This window comes from Mercenaria mercenaria, chromosome 5 (assembly GCF_021730395.1).
Source record: "Mercenaria mercenaria strain notata chromosome 5, MADL_Memer_1, whole genome shotgun sequence".
Classification (NCBI taxonomy): Eukaryota; Metazoa; Mollusca; class Bivalvia; order Venerida; family Veneridae; genus Mercenaria; species Mercenaria mercenaria.
The window spans coordinates 46,691,603-46,716,280 of record NC_069365.1 but is presented as its reverse complement, the minus strand read 5'-3'; the positions used below and the strand labels follow the sequence as shown (position 1 = coordinate 46,716,280).

The 24,678-nt window shown below is 35.7% G+C and overlaps 1 protein-coding gene across 1 annotated transcript in view; it reads left to right on the top strand.

The window, feature by feature from the left end:
* LOC123557164 (sushi domain-containing protein 2-like) overlaps positions 1 to 21,783 on the top strand; it is a 49,185-nt gene extending 27,402 nt beyond the window's left edge. Inside the window, exons 6-20 of the mRNA XM_045348464.2 lie at positions 1,548 to 1,657; positions 3,797 to 3,956; positions 5,337 to 5,518; positions 6,233 to 6,399; positions 7,209 to 7,499; positions 8,437 to 8,705; positions 9,494 to 9,634; positions 10,343 to 10,525; positions 11,891 to 12,027; positions 12,859 to 12,976; positions 13,714 to 13,879; positions 14,204 to 14,286; positions 14,982 to 15,167; positions 16,910 to 17,024; positions 18,964 to 21,783. Coding sequence (XP_045204399.2) covers positions 1,548 to 1,657; positions 3,797 to 3,956; positions 5,337 to 5,518; positions 6,233 to 6,399; positions 7,209 to 7,499; positions 8,437 to 8,705; positions 9,494 to 9,634; positions 10,343 to 10,525; positions 11,891 to 12,027; positions 12,859 to 12,976; positions 13,714 to 13,879; positions 14,204 to 14,286; positions 14,982 to 15,167; positions 16,910 to 17,024; positions 18,964 to 19,030 — 2,375 coding nt within the window. The 3' untranslated portion in view covers positions 19,031 to 21,783. The remainder of the gene's footprint in view (positions 1 to 1,547; positions 1,658 to 3,796; positions 3,957 to 5,336; positions 5,519 to 6,232; positions 6,400 to 7,208; positions 7,500 to 8,436; positions 8,706 to 9,493; positions 9,635 to 10,342; positions 10,526 to 11,890; positions 12,028 to 12,858; positions 12,977 to 13,713; positions 13,880 to 14,203; positions 14,287 to 14,981; positions 15,168 to 16,909; positions 17,025 to 18,963) is intronic.
* Positions 21,784 to 24,678: the final 2,895 nt, after the last annotated feature.

The window sequence follows — 24,678 nt, the reverse complement described above, 5'->3', positions numbered from 1 at the left end:
TGCGATACGTATTTATTCACAGTTATTTACAATAACTGAACAGACGCTTTGTAAAGGGAGCAAACTCTAAGAGAAGCTAGAGCGTACATTGATGGGGACGGTTCCTTTGGGGTTGGAAACTGATACAGCTAAACATACTATGAATTACATTGTATCTATAATGCTACAAGAAGAGGTTATTATGGAAGAAACAAGATGCAAATGCCAAATATCAGTCTGCGCAGAAATACATACATACGTCCCTGGCAAAGCATTTCAAAAATAAAAATCATGTATTAACAGCACGTGAATTGTCTTGTTTGCACACGATTTTTCTCCCGTTTATACATGGGCGGATCCAGTGAAAAAAGTAGTTTTTATGCAAGAATAGGGCGATGTAAATATTTCGCTATAAAGCGTCAGATGCATTTATTGCAATCCAGAAAATGCGATTTAGATAGATACAAGATAACTCACACCTTCAAATGCGTAAAATGTAGTAGGGCCTAATTATCTTCAAATCAGAATTTCAAATAAATTGTTACCAACCAAAGACATCAGTTGTCAAATGTACATCCCTATGATGTAACAAAATGATGAAATTCAGGCGTTTATCTGTCTTCGCTAATTAATGAATTCTTGTGTCCGGTAATATATTATGATCCGTGCCATGAGAAAACCAACATAGTGGCTTTGCGACCAGCATGGATCCAGACCAGCCTGCGCATCCGTGCAGTCTGGTCAGGATCCATGCTGTTCGCTTTCAAAGCCTATTGTAATTAGAGAAACTGTTAGCGAACAGCATCGATCCTGACCAGACTGCGCGGATGCTGGTCGCAAAGCCACTGTGTTGGTTTTCTCATGGCACGGCTCATATGTATAATGTGAATACTACACAAGTTCTGGAACAGTTCTAGGTTTACGGTATGAAACTCTTAGACTAACAATCAGTATCACAATCATATTTAGATCGATGACTTTAATGACTTTTCAAACCTGGAAATTAGCCTATATGTAAAACAGTATTATCGGAAAGCAGACATTACTCTCAATGATGAGCTTAAAAAAGTAAATGTGTGAGGTAAATAAAACATTCTGAAGACAGTTACATTTGTTGGTTATTAATTAAAACATGTATTCTACAACGACCAACCAATAACCTGCATACATGTAGAGCAAAATCTATCTCGGGTTACTCTGCAGTAAACCTACTCTTCAGTAAACCACTCGCGTGCAATGACGTTATCCGATCCAGGTGCGTGGAACGGTCGTAAAAAGTAGTTACCATTTTTTCTAACTCTGTTGATACTAGTATGTCGTGTTAGAATCGAAATAACAAGTTCCCAAGTGTGATTTATCGTAGAATAACCCGAGTTTTTCGTTCTTATGCAGAACAATATATCACTCAGGCCTACGGCCTTCGTGATATATTCTTACGCATACGAACTCAAAACACGGGTTATTCTACGATAAACCACGTTTGGGAACTTATTATTTCTTAAATATTAATACAATGTTGATGTCATATCCAAATTATCTTTCTGTAATTATTCTTTTATTTATTGCAGCACAGCTTAGTGTGAATCCTAATTATGCTAGTATGTTTGGAGGAAAACTAATTGACATTTCTGGTCCCTGTTTCATAAGAAGTCAAAATATTTATTGCAGGTTTCAAGATGTAAGTACGTGAGTTGGAGAGGCAATTTGCTAAATTCAAAATGAAAGTCACCTATTTTAACAATTTTGAGCATGTCCACTTTAATTTGAAATACAAATCAACTTGAAAATTATAAAAAAGTACTAGTGGCCAACATAGTGGGTTTGCGACCAGCATGGATCCAGACCAGCCTGCGCATCCGTGCAGTCTGGTCAGGATCCATGCTGTTCGCTAGCAGTTTCTCTAATTCCAATAGGCTTTGAAAGTGAACAGCATGGATCCTAACCAGATTGCGCGGATGCGCAGGCTGGTCTGGATCCATGCTGGTCGCAAACCCACTATGTTGGTTTTCTCATGGCACGGCTCATTTATATATTAGAATGACATTTATTTTCGTAACAGTGCACGCTGAGTTGCAACACTTACAGCTTGGCAGACATTTGACCCAAGTTACCAATTGATGACGTAATTGTAACATTATCGTAGTAATAAATGACTCTTTTGATGTATTGTACCATTGTTTGTACAAAATGAACACTGATCAATAGAAAAGTCATTTGTTGTTTAAAAATCTTGAAAATGTTTCATGTAAATACTGAAATTAAAGGGACAACTTATATTACTACAACTGTTACAATAGGACTTCATAAGACTACAAATTCAGCCTGCTGGCGGCAAGTGATTCTGCCTTTACGATCCGTGCAGATCCGTGCAGGCTGATCATGGTTTTCACTGTTTGCTGTTAAGTCGAACATCCCTAAGAGTACGAGATAAGTGGTACTGCCCAAATTAAATGATAGACCAGTCCATTTTAGAAATTTAGCAGGCTACAGGTTCATCTAAAGGTTTTTACCTATTTATCTCACGTTATATCACTTCATGTACCTGAAATAATGTAATATGAAATAAATACATGTACGAAGAAGGGGAAGGAGGTTTTTAGCTCGACTATTCATAGAATAGTAGAGCTATTGGACTCGCCCATGCGTCGGCGTCCGCGTCCCGATTTTGGTTAAAGTTTTGTATGTAAGCTGGTATCTCAGTAATCACTTGTGGGAATGTATTGAAACTTCACACACTTATTCACTGTGACAAACTGACTTACACTGCACAGGTTCCATAACTCTTTTTTGTTTTTTTACAAAATTATGCCCCTTTTTCGACTTAGAAATTTTTGGTTAAGGTTTTGTATGTAAGCTGGTATCTCAGTAACCACTTGTGGAAATGGATTGAAACTTCACACACTTATTCACTGTGTCAAACTGACTTACATTGCACAGGTTCCATAACTTTTTTTTTCTTTTTTACAAAATTATGCCCCTTTTTCGACTTAGAAATTTTTGGTTAAGGTATTGTATGTAAGCTGGTAACTCAGTAACCACTTGTGGGAATGGATTGAAACTTCACACACTTATTCACTGTGATGAACTGACCTACATTGCACAGGTTCCATAACTCTATTTTGCTTTTTTTACAAAATTATGCCCCTTTTTCAACTTAGAAATTTTTGGTTAAGGTTTTGTATGTAAGCTGGTATCTCAGTACTTACTAATGGGAATGGATTGAAACTTCACATACTTGTTCACTGTCATGATCTGACATGCACTAAGCAAGTCCCGTAACTCTACTCTTTTTTTTCAAAATTATGCCCCTTTTTCGACTTAGCAGTTTTTGGTTAAATTTTTGTATGTAATCTGATATCTCAGTAACCACTAATTGGATTGGATTGAAACTTCACACACTTGTTCACTGTCATGATCTAACATGCACTGTGAAGGTCCCATAACTCTACTTTGCATTTTTACAAAATTATGCCCCTTTGACTTAGCAGTTTTTGGTTAAGTTTTTGTATGTAAGCTGATATCTCAGTATCCACAAATTGGAAAGGATTGAAACTTCACACACTTGTTCACTGTCATGATATGACATGCAGTAAAGAGGTTCAATACCTTTACTTTGCATTTTACAAAATTATGCCCCTTTTTCGACTTTTGTATTCACTCAATTGACAAGGCTGTTGAATAGTCGAGCGTTGCTGTCCTCCGACAGCTCTTGTTATTATGATTATATAAAAAACACACATGCTCCGGCAATGTAATACAGCGGACATTGTTTTAGTGTAACAGGTGTTGTTAAAACAGGCGAACACATCTTCTTCAGCCGAACACCATGACATACTCACCAGAAGGAAAAGCTATATATGTAAGCCAAACACGTGTAAGATGTGTGGTGCCACAACTCCTCGTGCGTGACCGCGTGATTCTTCAGTTATCAACAGACGATGGGCATACATATCCTTACACTACAAATTTCACTATTGGTAAGGGGTGATTCAAATTTCTAGTAAAGTGCTTCAAATAATGTAGTATGAGGATTTATAATATAAGAGTAAAAAGACCGATTCAGTTTTGTTTTCACCCTGTGTATGACTTCTACTGTAAATAACTCGTTTAAACCGGCAATAACTCAAAACTGGGGTTTACTGGAGTTTAATTACACAGGAACCTTTTATGTAACAAGGGTTAATGTTTTAGTCTTCTAAATTCAAATCTTATATTGAAGTATGTGTACTTTATTGAATATCTTTATAGAAAATTAATATATACTGTGCAATCTGTCATACAAATGCATATCAAGTTTATCCTTTCTTTTTGGTAGAATATTGAACTACATTTTCTTGAATATCTTACGGAGACAAGCATATGTCAATATGTTAAATCAAATAATTACGCAAAGCTAGAAGTCCACTATTTGTACAAAAATCGGACTTGGTTCGCGTGGTAGAATATATTCGCGAAATATGATCAAACAGTGAAATTTATTGAGGTGTCCATAACAATAAATCGCGAAATATGATCAAATGGTGAATAATCCGCGAATTATGGTGAAATGGTGAAATGATTTCGGGGCTTTCATAACGATAAACTGCCAAATTTGGTCAAATGGAGAGAAGTTCCGGGGATATCATAGCAATGAATCTCGAAACTATCGAAATTGTGAAGACAATAAATCTCAAAATATGTTCAAATGGTAGAACTTATTGAGTGTTCGTAGCAATAAACCGCGAAATATGATCAAATATTAAAAAATATAGAGGTATTCATAACAATAAATCGCAAAATGTGGTCAAGTGGAGAAAATTGTAGAGGTGTTCATTACAATAAATCGCAAAATGAGGTCAAATGGAGCAAATTGTAGAGGTGTTCATAACAATAAATCGCAAAATGTGGTCAAATGGAGAAAATTGTAGAGGTGTTCGTTACAATAAATCGCAAAATGTGGTCAAATGGAGAAAATTGTAGAGGTGTTCATAACAATAAATCCCAAACTAATGTCAAATGGTGACACGTATTGAGTGTTCGTAGTAACAGGTTATGAAATATTGTCAAGCGGTGAAAAATATTGGGGTGTTCATAACAACAATAATTATTCGCAAAATTTCTGATTTTACAGTACAACTAACATAGGGTGACATAACGTGTTGGGTGTTTGTTGAATTCTTACTGCTAGTCGAAAATAAACTTTAAGGCAGAGGGATATATTAACAACCTTCTTGCCGCTTTAAGTAATTATTTTCCGAAAATATAAATAGAAAATATAGGCAATAAATTAAATGTTAAAATAATATTCTATTTGAGGAAAACATAAATATAAATATAAGCTGGCTATAAGCAATAAAACTAGTTCGATATTTTTACAGTTTTCCCTGGCAGGATGGCGGGTTCTGAATTCGTATCGACTGTTTCTAAACCAGATGAACCTGGTTGGCGTTCGCATAATCCTACCTCTTTGAGCATAGCATGGAATGGCTCGTTGCTAAGTAACGATAGGAACTCTTTCGTTGACATAGAACTTATTGGTTACAGTGAGACAAAGAATGAGGTAAGGATTATTGTTTTGTCATGAGCTTTCATTACAAACTGTTTTCCTTCTTACTAGTAAATGTTTTTGTTTAGTGTGGGTAGTCGATGGAAGTTCCCATCTGGAACATATGGAACAACGTTTTTCCAGCCGAGCCTACTGCGGTGTCATATTTACCTCCCCAGTATCCCGTCTAGGCCTATACTGCTAGAGACAGTGCCAACTGTAGTATAACCCCTAGCATTGAACACTAGTCGGGTAATCAACCCGCGACCGTGAATCTAAACCAGATTGCTGGCATTTTACCGCTACGTCACTGATTCCATTCTTGCAATGTAGAACCCGAACTTTGTACCGTGAAATGAAAGTTCAATGTTACGATCACACGAGTAATACGTGGTGCATTTGTTTTACACACAGAAACGTGGTATTGATAATGATGATGATGATGATGATGATGATGATGATAATAATAATAATAATAATAATAAATATAAACTTATTACCTCTCTTTTACCGTAAAATCAGTGAAAATATAACAAAAGTAATCTACTTCATTTGCCTTATTGTAAACAACAAGATAATCTGGATATCAAATATATGACCGCGGTTTTTAAAAGATACTATATTTGCTTACAGTCTCATAACTTACGTAGCAATTATTTTTAAAATAAAGCTGAATTGAGCGTTCTAAAATTAGAACTATTTACTAAGTTAAATGCAAATAATTTCCAGGTTGTTTATTCGAATTTGGCCACACTGGGCAAAAACATTCCAGCTACGAGTGGTCAGTTTACCTTTGATCCTCGAGATATTCAGTGTAGTGGACAGACCTGCTATGATTATGGGGTCGCTTTAGTTGAAGTAAGACTTCACGAGGAATACGTGCCAAACAGCCACAGGTAAGGCAAATTTCGAAGTTCGATTTTCATACTAAACTACATTTTGAACAGAAAATCGTTTTGTGGTCAATAATCAGTGGGGTCACATACCACTTGAGCATTTACACACAAACTGCTCATACACGTAAGTGGTGACGTCACGTCGACTTACTTGTGGCGATATCATTGTATGTGTCCATTAAAATATGTAGCAGAAGCTAATATTAAATTATTTAAGGCACCAGAAAATCGGTTAGACCCAGCAATGAATAGTTCATACCGGCTATTCCAAGACGAAATATTCCGCGGTACGTATACTTGAAATGACATATGGCAGTGAAACCCGTAACTGCTATACTCATTACATCGAACTAAATTCAAAAGAACATCATTTCTTTCATCAGGAAAAGTACATTGGTTTCTGCAATCTTCAACTGAGCAAAATCATATGATATATTGTCAGCATAAATGAGAAATCCAGACAGTTTTGTCGTTTCTTGTCTGCTTATTTAGTATGAAATGCCTTTCGAATGTCAATACATTTAAATGTAATCAAAAATATGTCACGAAAAACGTGAACGTATTATTATTTTCCAGACATTTCATTTTGTCTAAACATAGACTAATGCTTGGTACAGAATATTTAAAACAATAAAATATCAATTTTTTTTACTGTAGTCAAAAATGCGAAAAATGATAAACAGTCTGCAAAACACTTAATGCGTAAAAGGAGTGAGATATCCTGTAAGAAACTCAAAACATAATATTATTGAATTTTAAAAAAACTGAATGGTTTATTTATGATTTAATTATTAACTTATCAATCCTAGGTTCCTTTCAACAAAAGCTGTTCCGCTAGGCTGGTATATGCAGACCGCAATGACGGAAGAACATGGCGAGGAATGGCCTTCCAAGTTGTGTGAGAACTGGTATAACAAAGCTTCTCAGGATATGAAATGGGTTAACTCACTACTAAGTTGCCCGTGCTCTCTTGCTCAAGCAATATCAGACTTTGGAAGATGGCAACCTGATCATGGCTGTAATTTGCAAAATGCAGACAACCCTCGCAACTGCTTCTATCACAGTGCAGCCGTGCATTGTGTACGCTCCGTACAACCAGTGTAAGTGCGTTAGAATATAAGGATCTTTCACTGGTATAAGTAGTGGATGAAAATGTCTGGCTCGAAGGTAACTGTTTAGGCAGTAACGAGGCTCTGCCGAGTTACCGCAAAACAGTTACCCGAGAGCCAGATATTTCCATCAGCATAATCATTCACTTAGTGATAGATTCTTTATTTTTACATGCCGGATTCTTCAATTATTAGAAGAAATAATCTAAAGCAAAACCTTTTCTTTTAATCACTATTTTATTATTTTAGCGTATGAATTTATGCATTAATTCATAAATAACAGCAGGTGAGTCATCTACCGGGATGTAAGACGAGTTTTTCCAGCACCGGCAATAACACGGGAAATTCCTGACTGACCGGCATGCAAGCATGCTTGATGGATAGGTCTTTTGTTATTCATTTTATTAAGTGGGTCCATGTTTGTGATATATTATTTACAGGCAGTAACTGTTTCATATTTCTTAAAGCAACAATGAGATAAAAACAAGCGGGTTTGTAGTCTGAATGAAAGCGAGGTTATTACTGGGACTTATTTGAACAAGCAGAAATGTATGAAAGTGTCATACTAAAATTATCAAGAAAATAAAAAACACTAGGTTTTTTAAAAATAAATCCTAGGTTTGCCCGGGAATGGCCTGTGTATGCACTAAAAGACATGTATCATGGATAATTGTCTGAGAATCTTTCTATTTCATGTTTTCGTTTCTGCAGAGTTGAGTGAAATATTTAGTTGGCTTGACAGCAAGATAAGTTGAAACTTTGAAACATTTCGTTTCATACTGTGCTAAACCATTGCTGTTATTACATTGTGAAAGTTCTTTTTTAATTCGAGAAAGGTTTTGGCGATTTTATTTCTGACAGTTTTTACATATAATTTGATAAATGACTGTACAGGAAAGAAATAACAAATGTATACAAATTCTTCCAGAAATGGTGCAGGCAACCAGTGTTGTTACAGTGGAAGTGGATATCTGGTCTTTGCAGCCGACACTTTTTTCGGAAGTACCGCAGACAAGGGTCACGACTGGGGAGCAGCCCCGTATGGAAAACCGCTGCATGTTCCGAGTCTGTCACATTGGGTAGAAGATTTGGTCCCTCTGTTTCAATGTTGCCAATGGACTAACTTTAGTTTATGCGACAATTATGTAGATTTAAGGCCAACAACGGACTGCACAGGGTATAACCCTCCTGTTCCAGGTATATAATTTTGCTGAATAGGTTATAAGAATCTTTCCTTGATTGAAGGTGCGGATGGGAATATCTGGCTCGAGGGTAACTGTTTAGGCGGTAACGAGGTTCTGCCTAGTTACCGCAAACAGTTACCCGAGAGTCAGATATTTCCACCTGTACCTTCAGCTAGTGATAATTATTTTTCTTGCATGCCTTGTTCTTCAATCTGTAGAAGATATAAAGAAGAACGGAGGTTTTTCTTTTGAGCACTATTTTATTATAGTAGCAAATGAATTTCCTAAATTATAGCACGTACTCCTGTGTGTAAGATGAGTTTTTCTAACACGAGAAAAGCACGGGAAAGTTCTGTGTGGCATGCAAGAAAACATTGTCTATTATATATCTACAAATTTTCTGTCTAAAATAAAGCATGTATGTCACTAACGAATACATATTTCCCTAAGATTATAGTTTAATTGTGACTGATATACCACTAGACGTATGAATATGAATATAATAATAGGGTCATTAAAACAGTACTAGTCCTTCATTTGCAATGATGCATTCGGCTCTTTTGGGATCATACTCGGTGCAACGCTTGGAATTCAGGCCTGGCAAAATCTGCTCGAACCGAATACAACATGATTGCAGATCAAGGTACTGTTAAATAACGCTATTACATTTGTTTCAACAATCATTTACAATCACACTGAAATGACTTTGCACTTGCTGGCATAGTCCGACGAAATAGTGGATATACATTTGTACGACATTAATTTTGTGTTAAATTTTACTTTGCTTTTTCTTGCTAACAGCGAGTGTATATGGACAAGGGCATATAGCGACATTTAAAGGTTTAAAGTTCCGTATACTAGGACCTGGGGATTATGTTCTACTGAGAGCTGGAAACACGGAGGTGCAGGCCAGATTCCAAAGAAATCTCTTCCCTACAGAAAGTGAGCGCTTCTTTGCATGTAAATGTCAGTCAACTGTAAATAAGATATACAAAACTAAAACTGAGACAGGCATTTTGGTTGCAGAATCCAGGCATACTATAATTACTGTTTGATCTAACTTCTACGTAACAAAGGGCTTCCTTGATTTCTACGTTTTGTTTGTTGATGTATTATTATAAAACTTTCATGGTATCTTAGTAAGCATAAATTCAATATTTCTGTGTAATATTTTGTAGAATTTTGATTTTTTTATTCAAAATTATGATTTGGCCCAGACCTTTAAAGGGGACTAAAACATTTCTACCAACACAATTGACATTATTCAATATCTCTTTAGAATTTGAAATGTTCTAACTACTAGTATCAACCCTTGGGACTTTTAGAATAATGTGCAACTTATATCAAGATCTTGTATTATAATAAAGCAGCAGATATTGACAAAAACTCTGTTACGGATTCAATAAATCAAACAATAGAAAATAAAAGATGAAGTTGACAAGTCAAGACCCCAAAAACTATCATAATGTTTGCATCGCTGTCTAATGCTTACCTTTATCTCTGACTTTTGAATATTCTGGAAAAAATGCACATTCTAATAACTCTATTATTATATTTATTTGATTTGTAAATGGATAAACATCACGCTAATTGCCGCCTCAAAAAGCCAGACAGTTATTAACTTGTAAACACACTGTTCTTTACCAACAGAAAATCAGTTGACTACGTATTCATTGACTGCTGTTGCGGTGCAAGACCGAGGCACATCTGACAGAGTTGAACTGCGCCTGCGCGGACCAGAATTCAGTAACCAATATCAACATATTGATGTGTTTGTAAATGGGCAGTTCATGGAATTCAACGAAGATTCGTTAAAATGGCAGGACTTTAGAGGTAAGCATTACTTTTGATACCATTTTTATGGCTTAAGAGAATTTTCATCAGACGTTACGGCAATTGCGTGTTAATATTATTGGTACTTGGTAAAAATGTCGGTCTCTCAGTATTGCATTTGACAGGAAAGTTTAGCACACACATTCCTTACCTAAACCAATAAATTTTGAAATAGAGCAAACGATTAATGTCATTCCAAGCCATGTAGTGAATTAGTGAAAAGACTGAGATTCGATATATCTATTCAAGAGAATACCGAATGATAAAGTTAAAATTCTGTTATAGAGAATATACTAGGAGATTTAATGCTATCAATTTCTTGTCTTTTATGGTGGTCTTATTCAAAGCCTGTTACAAGAACTAACCTGGACTAGAGTCATAGGACGATCAGTTTTATTCATCGTAGATCGGGGTCCTCCGTGGCCGAGTGGTTAAGGTCGCTGACTCCACTTGCCCCTCATCGATGTGGGTTCGAGCCTCACTCGGGGCGTTGAATTCTTCTACCCACCGACCTACATGGCTTCCTCACATGAAGAATTCTACCCAGGTGTCCATCCGTGATGGAATAATGTAAGGAACGGCACCTGGGTTTTTTCTCCATTACCAAAGCTGGAAAGTCGCGATATAACCTGTTATTGTGTCGGTGCGACGTGAAACCCGACAACACAAACAAAAATCTTTAGATATTTATTTTGTAAATTGTTTCTACTATTCTCTCTTACTTAATTTTATTATATGCATTAACGATAAGGTCCATATTGAAAAAAATAAAACTCAAGCAGCACCAAATCATAGTAAGAAAGAGTTATTTTAAATGAAAATTAAACAACACATAAACATGTACATTACAAAACGACAGCCAATTAACTGATATATGCCTTGAATCAAGAAAAGGACTGCATAAAGGGGAGCTACACGCCTTTAAATAACTTATAATTTAGACGAACTGTTATATATCTTCGATTTGATGCATTTGCAATAATATTCCAGGGCTGACATTCCAAATAACAACGTTTAACGTAGTTTTCAGCAATATTTTATTTCTATTTCTTTACAAATGTCATTTATTTTAAAGGGGGGGGGGGGGGGGGGGGGGGGGGGGGTTGGGGAGAGGGGTTGGAGGGGGGCAACTTTTCGAGAATATTTCAAGTATCCAGTCGTGAGTAAGGTTAAACATATATCAGACAGGATGATTGTTGGTAAAGATATTGAATGTTCATTTACCAACTATTCCCGTGGTTTGGTGATATACTACTAAAGCTTAACAAATTTTATTTTAACAGCCAATATTTATATGTAAACATGTGTAAGCTCCTTTAAAAATATACTTGCTTGACTCAATTTGTCGGCTCTGTATCTTTTCAGGTGTGGCAGTTATAAATACCGATATCAGAGAGGTCAAATCCAACTTTACGGTACTTCTTACCAATGGCATAGGATTTCAAGTAGCAGATGTAGCTGAAACTTTACAGCTATATCTTATGATGCCCTCAGATACACGCGTATGTATTAACGAGTAATGTTTATATATAGTCATTTATAAACATTTATAAAGCAATTCGTAACTGAAAAATATCTGGTGTAATATCAGTGTTATAAGGACGTATTGTGTGTGTTTTTATTTAATACTTTAGCTGCTCATTAAAATGCCAGTAAGAGGATTTTTCTGATTCACAATGTCCATTACAGGTTTTTCGTCCTAAAGGTCTTGAAGGGTAGAAGTAGGATATTTCAAATTTTCAAAATATCTTTTTTTTTCCAATTGTAAAAATCGGGTAAAATCATAATTGTGAAACAAAATGTCTAAGAAATTTTACTAAATATTTACGTAGAAATAGTGCATGTTTATGCTCATTAAAATATCCTGAAAGTTTTATAACTACCCATTCACAAATTAAACAAAACTGATTTTTTTTTTTAAAAAGAAATGTTCGATGTCAAAAAAGCTGAAAAATTATAATGGGAAAAGTTATTATAATGAAAATACCATATCAAAATCGTTTTGACGATAAATTCAAAATTAGTCAAGATACTACGTAAATTTTAAAAAAGTTCAAACTTCTCACCCTCGGAGTTCTTTACAATGGTATTGTCTTTTAAGAGAAATCCGAGAAAATCCTCGTTACGGCACAGATGAATCAAATATTAGAAACCCCATTCCTTTCATTGTTAGTAAATAACTACAGAAAATAATTTGTTCTTTACTTGATATCGCTAAAACACCTGCATACTATTTTTTTCTACTTAAGCAATAAAAAGTAATAAAAAAAACGGTAAATAAACACGATTTGATATTATATTAAATTAATAAACGTTTTTAATGATCAATTTAGAAAAAGACATCTGGATTACTGGGTGACATTGATGGTACCAAAACCTTACCAGATGGAACATTATTCAGTATTAAAGTAAACAGTCCAAATGAACTGTACAACAAGTTTGAACTAGCATGTAAGTTTGTATATTTTAACCCTTAGCCTGCTGCAGGCGAGTTCAACAGCCTTTGCAAACAGCTTGGAACCAGATCAGACCGGCGTCTGATCAGGCCCCAAGCTGTTTGCTACTCTGACAATATTTCTTCCAATTTTGGAGCAAATTGAATGAACTTTACAATTTTAGCAGACGACATTTCCAGCAGACGACAATTTATCTAGCATGCTAAAGGTTAAGCATATACGCCGATTTTCGGACCTTTATTAGAACTGCGTTGTATCTTTGCTTTGTTGCGGATGATCATTATTCACTTTAACCTGCATGTCTTTGATCGATGCTATGTTTAAACTTCCAAATCTAGACTTTATTGCGCTTGACACTATGTATCATTGAGAACAAAAGGATAATATGATTGCATAAGTTTCTTTCTGTTGTACATGTCACATCACCGGCGCTTAATTAAGGTCGAGAAATATGTTATATGTAAACGGCGGTCATCAAAGTTGCCTGTTTTCAGTCTAAGTACTATTCAGTTCTAATCAGTGGTGACAAGCTAACCATTCCAGGATGTTAAGAATCGCTACTCTTTAGAAGATTTAAAACTATCACATAGTTTGAATTAGTTAAGTTGAGTTAGTTGTAATTAGACAAACAAAACAGCCACCGCGGTCATCAGAGTCATTTAAAAGTCTTATAATTACAGTTCGCATTCAAAGTATCATAAGAAAATTGAATGTGATTTTGCGTATTTACAGGGGCAGTGGATAAAAACAGAAAATTATTTAGCGACTTTCTTCCTGCAAACAGAACATATGAAGGCCAGGTCAACCCTACAGAGAAACCAGGACATATTTCAGGCTTTCTCAGTTTCTGTGTAATCTATCAAGAAAAGCTGTCGGACGAATGTCTATTTGATTACAAGTAAGACATAAAACTATGTGCTAACGATTCAAGGAATAAACTAGTGAAAAATAGATCGATATTGTTTTTTTTCTGATACAAGTGCTCTTAATGCTGTTATGCATTTGAGTTCCGTAGTTCTGTACTTTTTCCCGAGGACTGATTATTCTAAGCGGTCAACTTTGTCATTATCGTTAAATCAAAATTAATTGAGAAATTAAAAGAGAAAATAAATTTCTTTCAAATCTGTATACATCAAATTCAATGTAACATTTCATATGAAGTCAAGTACTCAGTTTATAGAAAACATATTGTATCAAAGTTTTCTTTTCTTTTATATGAAAGGTTCACTGGTTCAGAAAATATGGCAAGGGCTACTCGAGACGCTGCAGTACGATATACTGAATTGAGCACCAATCTTCAGCCAGGTACTTGTAGCGAGAGCTTTTCCTTTCTACTCTATATGTAAAGTCAGTATACGTAATCCATTAAAGTGAAGATGATCGAATAACCTTTACCTTGGCAAGATGTTGCACAAAGCGTATGCGATGCATCAGACCCGACAGACTCCTTCAATTATCCAGAAATGTTAGTTTTTAACCCTTACCCTGCTAAATTTCTATAATGAACTTGTCCATCTTTCAATTTGGACAGTATCATTAACTGTTAAAAGGGGTGCTTACCAAAAAAAAATACTGACTGAATAGCGAACAGTGCAGATTTTGATCAGACTGCACGGATGTACAGGCTGATCATGATCTACAATGGTCGCAAAGGCAGAATCAATGATAAGGGTTAATGATGAAGCCATAATTAGGATGTGTTAGTGTTAACTGTCATGATGTCGACGCATAATCTTTCAAACATTTCACAGCTTTTATGATACGAATTTTACTGGAACAAGATTTTAGGTTTTGGAGCATTTTTTTAAAAATATATATCCATACGAACCAAAGGCTGCTAAAAATGACACGAAAATTTAACTAGCGCCATATCCATCAACTTCTACATTCTTTGCTTCTGTATATGTTATACTTGTTTTAACATGCATAACTCTTCAAAGAAAACGAAATACACTTTCTTAATTCCTTATTTTAACGTGTGAATGCAATATTATTTACAGTGCGTTCCTGTGGTCTATTGAATGTTCCTCGCTCCGAGAAGAGCAACTATCGTTACACGATAGGTACAAACACGACTATAATAGGGTGTCGGACTGGTTCCCTTTCTGGTACTAGATCGTATACATGCTTGGAAACATCTAACGTGACTCAAGAATGGTCACCGGCTGTCACAGCAACATGCGAAGGTAATTGATAAATTTACTAGTGATATCAGATACACAACGGTTATAACATATCAAACGGGATAGGACAAACTAGTTCCAATGACCAGCTTGCCCTTTTTTAAGGTGATAATCATACCCAGTGTTCTACGCAGTGATCTCCCCTTACAGTAGCGACATGGGAGGTAACCACTGCTTGGAATTTGAATCATACCATTAACACACTGATAACACTCACCAAAAAATGTAACCTGTATCTGATGTTTTAACCCTTACCCTGCTAAATTTCTGCAATGAACTTGTCTTCCAATCTTCCAATTTGGACAGTACCATTTACTGTTAAAAGGGGTGCTTACCAATAAGATACTGACTGAATGGCGAACAGTGCAGACCATGATCAGACTGCACGGATGTGCAGACTGATCATGATCTACACTGGTCGCAATGGCAGAAGCAGTCGTGTCCAGCATTATAAGGGTTAAATAGTAACAAAAGTATATGTGTACATTATTACTACAAGACGCTTATTTTTTCATACCCTTATACTTGAAGTGTATGACTGATACGTGATAAACCAGTTCCGACCAGTTGTTAATTGGTCTACAAATTTGGTATGCCAATGGATGATGTGTTTGCTTTAAAGTCGAAAATTGTATATACATGACTGTAAGGCATTCGTAACTTGTGTACAGCTAAATCTTTTCTACTTCAGGCAAATGATTTACTAAGTGACTTACGCAGCAAAGTCTGCAAATATTTATTTACATTTTGGCCTAAAAACTGTTAGTTTCCAGTATCCCGACCTACCCTGAATTTTTGGCCCGACCCTAAATGTTTTTATGGCCTTGGAGAAATTGTTCTTTAAACATTTTAACAAAAAAGTTGCATAACTGCACTTTTTATGCTTTAAACATGGTCAGTGATGTTAGAAATCTACTTACTGATGCTGTAAGGGCATGGCCCCCTTATTTGTATTCAATTTTTGACACAAAAATAATTTCCGAAAAGTCCCACTTTAAAGAAATATTAAAGAAATATATCGACCTACCTACCCTAATTTTTGACCATGTTACCGGGAACTGACAATGATTTTGATAGACCTTATGAACAAATGAAAGCACACTCTAAAGTTGACTGTGTACACATTTGGAGACAAATCAAGCCTACGTACAGGAGAGGGAAAGTGCAACCTTTTAACGCATTTTGCAATTTGAATTTGGATTTTGGTTTCTGAGATTAGAATTACGCATTCACAGGAGAAAAAAAACAACAAAATATTGTCATGACTTAGGAAGATGTTTCAAGCATTTTCTATCTATTTGACTAGGTTAAAATACTCATGATATAAGGGTTTTTTTTAGTTTTTATACCAAGTCACACTGACATAATATAGAACAGGTGGTTAACTTCAAGCTCTTATAAAAAGAGTCCAGTAGAGCCAGTAACTGGATGGCTTTATCACATGAAAGCAAATAATGTAAAGTCAGTCGTTTACAAACAAATACGTGCTTATACGTTTGGCTTACACATACAGCAGTTCATTTCATATATGAAATCGGCTTAGTGGATGCCACCGCCCGAACATCCTTTCGACAAAATATATCCTCCCCATTATAACTATCGTATAAGTAAAAAAAAATGAAACTGAAAATTAATTTCGCAAGTCATATGATAAAACACTTATTGAATGTCTTGACGGTCAATAGTCAAAACGGTCCAGATGATATATCACAGATGCTTCCATTATTGTTTATATTTACCTTCAGTTGTGGCAAAGACAACAGATACATGGATGATAGGTATCGCTGTTGTTGCTGGGATAGTGGTCGTTGGTATTGTTCTCCTTGTCGCCTTTGTAGTGTTTGTAAAGTTAAGGAAACAGTAAGTCGTTATCTTGTTAAAATTCTAATTGTACGTTTAATTTCAAATCTTAACAAGCAATGACTGTGCCAATATAATGCTTTCATTATTTTTTTTTTTAGTTTTGTTTTTTGATGATTTATGATACACAGTAAGTTAAGGTGTTATTTATAATTAAACTTCACTCGTGCCGTAACGAGATTTTTTTTATATTAAATTACATGTTATAAAAGTTGTTTAACATTTTGCGTTTAATGGGTAGTATAAGTGTTGTAATAGTTTATATTATGTTTCACTCATGTTTAAATAGATTATAGGTTAGGTTTCACGTTTATATAACCATTTAGAGTGTTATCACTTGTATCATATTATCATATTACACTCTGTCTAAATATTCTTTACTTTTTAAATGCATATAAGGCTTAGCTCAAACAGATATGAAACCTTGGGTATCATGGCATGATGGCCGAATAGTTTTTTTTCTTCATCTTATTTCATATCGTATCTTACGCTACGATTTTCCCGCTGTAAGTAAGTTGTAGTGAAGCACTGGCCGTGTCTCCGTTGACAATGACAAGGAACATATATGATGGAAGACGTTGACTTTTCCCCAAGTACACAAGAGACACCATAGGAGATCTCATAATATCTCAAACATTACTAATCATATGAGCCGCGCCATGAGAAAACCAACATAATGGGTTTGCGACCAGCATGGATCCAGACCAGCCTGCGCATCCGCTAACAGTTTCTCCAATTCCAGTAGGCTTTAAAAGCGAACAGCATGGATCCTGACCAGACTGCGCGGATGCGCAGGCTGGTCTGGATCCATGCTGGTCGCAAACCCACTATGCTGGTTTTCACATGGCGCTGCTCATATGAAATTTAGGGATATACTTGCATTCTTCATATTTTTTCAAACAGACTTTAGATTTTGAAATAAATCATTTGCATTTTGATAACCAACTGTGCAAAATAACACATCATGACACAATTAGATATACAAAAGTACTTTTAATGGCAGACGACTTACAAGGTATATTAACAAATGTAATACATACATTTTAAACCACCTTTTCAGCATAAAAACGACATAAACGATTCGACACTTTCAGACCAAACTGCAATATACATTGGGTTTATTATATTGTACTTTTAATTGTGTGTTCTGCTTAAATTGACCGCCAATAATTTCTAGATAATGCAGTACTAAAATAGCACAAAAGCAGTCGGCCACTTATTATATTGCACCCCTTGCTGTCAGCAAATATAAAGAACTTTTCATTTAGGTTTGGCTTTAACGTCTAACACACACAACAACCATAAAGAGTTGCCAGCTTTTCGTGGTACAGGAAGACACTAGGTGCTCATTCGATAGTTATTTTATGCAGGGAAAGGCACATGGGTAGAACCAATGAGCTTCTCGTAAGAATGTTTGATTGGTTGAAGGTGCGGATGGAAATATCTGGCCCGATGGTAACTGTTTAGGCGGTAACAAGGCTCTGCCGAGTTACCGCAAAATAGTTCCCCTAGCCTGATATTTCCATGCGCACATTCAACTGGACTAAGTGATAAATTCTTTTTTGCAAGCCGTATTCAACAATTAATAGAAGAAATAAAATCGAACCAGTGCTAATTCTTTTAAGCATTATTTTATCGTAGTAGTGTCAATATCTATGTAACTAGAATAGAATTTACGTATCCATTCATAAATTACAGCACAAGAGTGTAACACTGTTGTTTCTAATATCCCGGGGAAGATTTTTTCTCGTGTATTATTTGAAGAATACGATATTCAAGAAAAAAGTCTACCACTGGTAAAGGGTGCGGCTGTATATCTGGCTCTAGTAACTTTATGCGTGTATTTGGTTTTGTTTAGTATCACTTCTGCTAAAAGGCAAAGCGAGGTTTTCTTGTATAACATTTAGTTACAAAACAGACACTGGTGTTTTCTTTCCAGAGACACGATAAGGTCTGGAGTACCGAAGACAGAGGAAGAGACTGTTGCAATGAATATGGCGGAGTGAATTGGACAAGACCAAGTTGTAGTCAGAAGAACGGAACAAGAAGAAGAATCGGTTGAGAATCGACTTAATGCCTTTATTGATTTCAAATTATTCAATACCTACGCACAACTTTTTAGCTCACCTGAGCCAAAGGCTCAGGGTGAGCTATTGTGATCGCTCACCGTCCGGCGTCCGTCCGTCCGTCCGTCCACACTTTCCTTTAAACAACATCTCCTCCTAAACCACCAGTTCAATTTTGATAAAACTTCACAGGAATAATCCTTGGATGGTCCCCTTTCAAAATTATTCAAAGAATTGAATTCCACACAGAACTCTGGTTGCCTTGGCAACCGAAAGGAAAAACTTAAAAAATCTGCTTATCCAAAACAGCAAGGCGTAGAGCCTCGATATTTGGCATGTGACATCATCTAATGGTCTTCTATGAAGATTATTCAAATTATACCCCTGAGGTGAAAAGAGGCCCCGCCCCAGGGTTCCCAAGTTTTACATAGACTTATATAGGAAAAAACTTTAAAAATCTTCTTGCCTGAAACTGCAAGGCCTAGGCTTTTGATAGTTGGTATGTTGCATTGCCTAGTGGTCCTCTACCGTAAATGTTCAAATTATGCCCCTGGGGTGAAAAGAGGCCCAGCCCCGGGACCCCAAGTTTTACATAGACTTATATAGGGAAAAAAATTAAAAATCTTCTTGTCTGAAAGCTCAAGGCTCAAGCATTTGATATTTGGTATGTAGCATTGCCTAGTGGTTCTCTAACAAGATTGTTCAAATTATGCCTCTTTGGGCGAAAAGAGGCTCCTCCCCAGGGGGTCAGTTGTATATGAGTTATATAGGAAAAAATACTTCAAAAATTATCTAATTATATTTCTTAGATTGTTTAATTATAATTACCTGATGACCCCAAGTAATTAGGGGTTACTTGACCTTGACCTACTGAACGACTTTCTTGTTTTTTAAGATACAGCCTTAAAATTTGGATGACATATACAGTTTTGCACACCGATCATAACATCATAAAAATTTGGACCTCGTCAATAACTTTCGATAAAGATTTCAATACTCATCTTTAGTGTTCTTAGCCATGACCTACTGACCTACTTTCTTGTTTTTGAAGCTACAGCAAAGAGATTTGTATAATTTTTCAACAGATTTCAGTACTTATCTTGAATAATCTTTACCATGACCTTCTCATCTAGACATTTTTTAAGTTTTAGCAAAGAAATTTGTTCAAGCAAGCAATTAAACTCAGGTGAGCGATATAGGGGCATCATGGCCCTCTTGTTAAATGTTTGTTTCCATATATGCTGAAACTGCTTTGCAAACAGGACATTAACCTGAAGGTGATCAGCTGACTTCTAGTTATAGTTGTTTTGTATTTGTGTTTTATATTCTGTTCGAGACAATTTATACCAAACATAAAATTGAATTGGCGTTCCCTTATGAAAAAAAATATGTAAAGTTTGTGAACGCTTGAATTGCTTTGTGTGTCAAGTAAGCGACTTGTGTTGACGTATTAATACATGTAATAGTCTGGCACCACGTTAAATGTTGCACGTTGCACATTGCTCTGTATGCACAGAACATGCTTGTTTGACATGTATTCAGTAGCACTATAATTATAATATGCAATTATAACTATGGGCCAGCAAGGAGAAAATTCATTACGGAATGCTATATTTATGTTTTTAGCCAGTTCCGTTGTCTTGAATAAGTTTAATCGGCACGTAAAATAAGAGCATAATCTTCAGACCTAAACTTGTAATATTATTTGAGCCGCACCATGAGAAAACCAACATAGTGCATTTGCGACCAATATGGATCCAGACCAGCCTGCGCACCCGCGCAGTCTGGTCAGGATCCATGCTGTCCGCTTTCAAACCCTATTGCAATTAGAGAAACCATTAGCGAATGCGCAGGCTGGTCTGGATCCATGCTGGTCGCAAATGCACTATGTTGGTTTTCTCATGGTGCGGCTCAAATTTTATTGATGTATGCACCAGTCAAGCAATAAATTATATTTTTTGTGCATATAAACTCTATATGCATATGCTACGGCAGCTTTTAATCATGTTACAAAAGTAAATGATATGTAGTTGTTTGATAGGTAGATTCATAGCTTTTGCAAATGCTTGATTTTTAGTTTTTCATTTTATCAGGTCTTTGATTGAGTGGTCAAGTCATGCATTTTTCAACGACATACATGATATTTTTAAATCTAGATTAAGGCTTTTAAAATTGCTGCTTCTCTGTAAACTGTAACCAGATTCACCAATCACGTATGGACTGCCAGTTCATCTTATGTGATATATGTAGAAAATCAGATCAAATAAACCATAGTCATGCCATGCACTTTGTAAATAACATCATTATGAAAACCATATGAGCCGTGCCATGGAAAAACCAACATAGTGGCTTTGCGACCAACATTGATCCAGACCAGCCTGCGCATCCGCGCAGTCTGGTCTGGATCCATGCTGTTCGCTAACAGTTTCTCCAATTCCAATAGGCTTTAAAAGCGAACAGCATGGAGCCTGACCAGACTGCGCGGATGCGCAGGCTGGTCTGGATCCATGCTGGTTGCAAACCCACTATGTTGGTTTTCTCATGGCACGGCTCATATATCATCTGTATTGCCTTTCATTAACTTTAATACATGTTGACCTGTATGATTTGAAAATGTTCAGCCCGGAAATATTGTAGAGATATTTTTACAATGTAGATTGTGCATAATAAATAAAATATTTTAACTTTTACAATCTTAATTTGATTTATCACAAGTTTATTTCGTTAAAATCACCGTACTAAATGACGTTGTCATTGGTAAAACGTTACACCGACACAACTCCAGGTCATATGGCAGATTTCGGTGGCGTATGAATTTCCCTTATTTCAGGCTAGACCGGACACCTGACCTTTCTCGTTAAGCCATCTGAATGGCTTTCTCGAAAAAAAAAGAAATCTAGATACCGAACGAGGGTTCGAACTAACAGCGACGAGGGAAAAGTGATTCGATGTCAGCGACATTAACCTCTTGGCCACTCAGCCAACCCCACAAAATGAAAGTGGATGAAACTGATTATTAATAAGTAACTGAGTAAAGCATCTGCAAGAAAGGTGCACTGGGCTGTATGTATAGCAAACTTGAAACAAAAAATTTTTATGGAGAGGGAATAATTTGGGAAAATTTTCCGGGGTTAACTAAAGTCTATACCATACTGACTATTAATCTTTTACATTTTATAGAAAGGAAAGTTTGCTGTTTAATACCGGTATCCAGTTTATTTAATATATATTTTGTATCACGTATTCTTTTGTAGAAAGGACTTAATCCAGATTAAAGTAAGCGTTATCATACATGTTTACTTTTCTGTGCATTCAGAAGTCAGTTTTACAATGAAAATATATGATAAGTACAATTTAGGATCTGAAAACACTTATGTAACTTAAGCTTCATACAAGTGGTAAATACTGGGTACAGGAAAGCTAAAATATCTATTTCACTTGTACTAGATATTCGGGGAACGTGTGTAATCTTGAATTAAACATTTGCTTTATCATATTTTGCAGATAGTGGCACTTTGTCAGGCTCGAAGCAATTCATGGAACAAAATGTATTAATATTTGCTAATATAGTTAACCCTACAACCGATAGGGTACTACGTGATATTAAAAGGTGTAACAACTGCATTCCCACCAAACTTAACAAATCAAAGTTAACGATATGTTCATTCCAATTACTGAAATATAACAGTGGCTTATAATTCAAACAGTGGAATTTTCATTTTATATTTTGTATCTTTACGTATTACACTTTGAATAATGGGAAAGAATATGGATCATAAATTATCAGAATTTCTTTCAAACATTTATATAAATAAAGATGTAAGGAGAAAAGAAATACTTACAAACATAAGGATACGCGCTACATGTTATTGAAATGAAAAACAAGTTTAAAAATTTCAAACATTGTGACGGCCTGATTTTGCGTATGATTTCGAAGGATGCGCGTGATTTGGCGCTGGTAAAACGAGTAAAATTTGGTAGAATCACAAACAAGAAAGAGTAATGAAAGAGATGATAATGCTGATATATTTTTAAAATTGGAAACTATACGCCACTTTCCATGTAACTGTATGGAACAATATTAAGGCAAAAATTGCATATTGCCTTCTTGTGTACACGTGTCTCTATCTGACAAGTTGACTGCTTGATTTTGACATTCGGAATCCCATCTTGCATACTTACATCTACATGCCTTTATTTGATATTCAGTTTGATTTGATTTTGCCTGCTTCATATATTCGTCTCGCTTTCGGACATGCTGTAATCTGATATACTACTTCATCATACTGACTAGTGGTTCCGTACATCTTGTCTTCTCGGACCGTCAATGGTGTAAACTTATTGATGAAGATAACATCTAGCTATCGGACATGCTGTAATCTGACATACTACTTCATCATACCCAACTAGTGGTTACTTACATCGTGCCTTCTTGGAGCGTCAATGGTGTATACTTCTTAGTGTTAGAAGTTTCTTAACTATGTGATTGCAAGGAGCTGGGTTATGAAATAATTTCAGTGCATTCTTAAATTCTTGTTCAGGTGGAGATAACCCTTTGTACGGAAACACACGAACTGTACCGAGAGTGTTAAGACTACACGTCCGGTAACCGCACTAAACACCATATATTCCTGTTTGAATCCAAGTAAAATGAGTATATTTTTCGAGACTCTACCTTTAATCAGATATATAAATAGCGCGCTATAAATAGCCTACAGATCAGAATTATGTCATCACCTGAGTACTAGTCGAAATAATTACACGTTCATACATGTATTGTTTTATATTTGTGACGCTGACGGGCAATCTAAATGGGGATATATTGCCCATATGAAAAAATATCTCAATATTTCCTGGGATCGCGTCAAATTAGTTGGACTACAGTTGCTTATTCAATGGAGACATGATATCTAAGATTTTGAGATTTGAGATTTTGTTTTTTTTGTACTTGGGCCTTTTTGTACTTTTTTCTTTCTTTTTTCTTGGCAGAGGCCCTTTTTTCCTTTTTCTTTCTCTGTTTGGTACCTCTTGTTCTCTAATGAGAGGCTTATAGACTAAGAGAAATAATAAGACTGGCTTAAAATTACATAATGACATACATTTTGGTCTGTTTTATGAAAGATAAATAAGCTGCTTGATAATACCTCTCTCTCTATTAAAAAATCCCCTGTTTCTAGGATTGAAAATTCTTAGAACTATTTTGTAAGATTAATCCTTTTGAACAAGGCAATAGATATATTGATTAGCATGTGAACTAGGTATTGTAGTTAATCTGATTTATAAATCATTGTGAACTAGGTATTGAATAGTTTGATAACATTGTTACTACACTAAGTATATACTATGCTCTGATATTTGTTTAACTTATATCTATGTTTATATTATGTCTGTAAGATGTGATGCGGGATGGGTCCCCGACCCCATCACATCATGGACGGGGATAATAAATGGGCCCCCTTGTGGGCTGAAATTAAAAAAAAAAAAAAGATTTTGAGAAATGTGAGTACATTTTAGCTATTATAATTCAGTTAATTTCAAATGTAAATAAACGTTTGACCTCACACAACCTATTGTCATATGGGGCATAT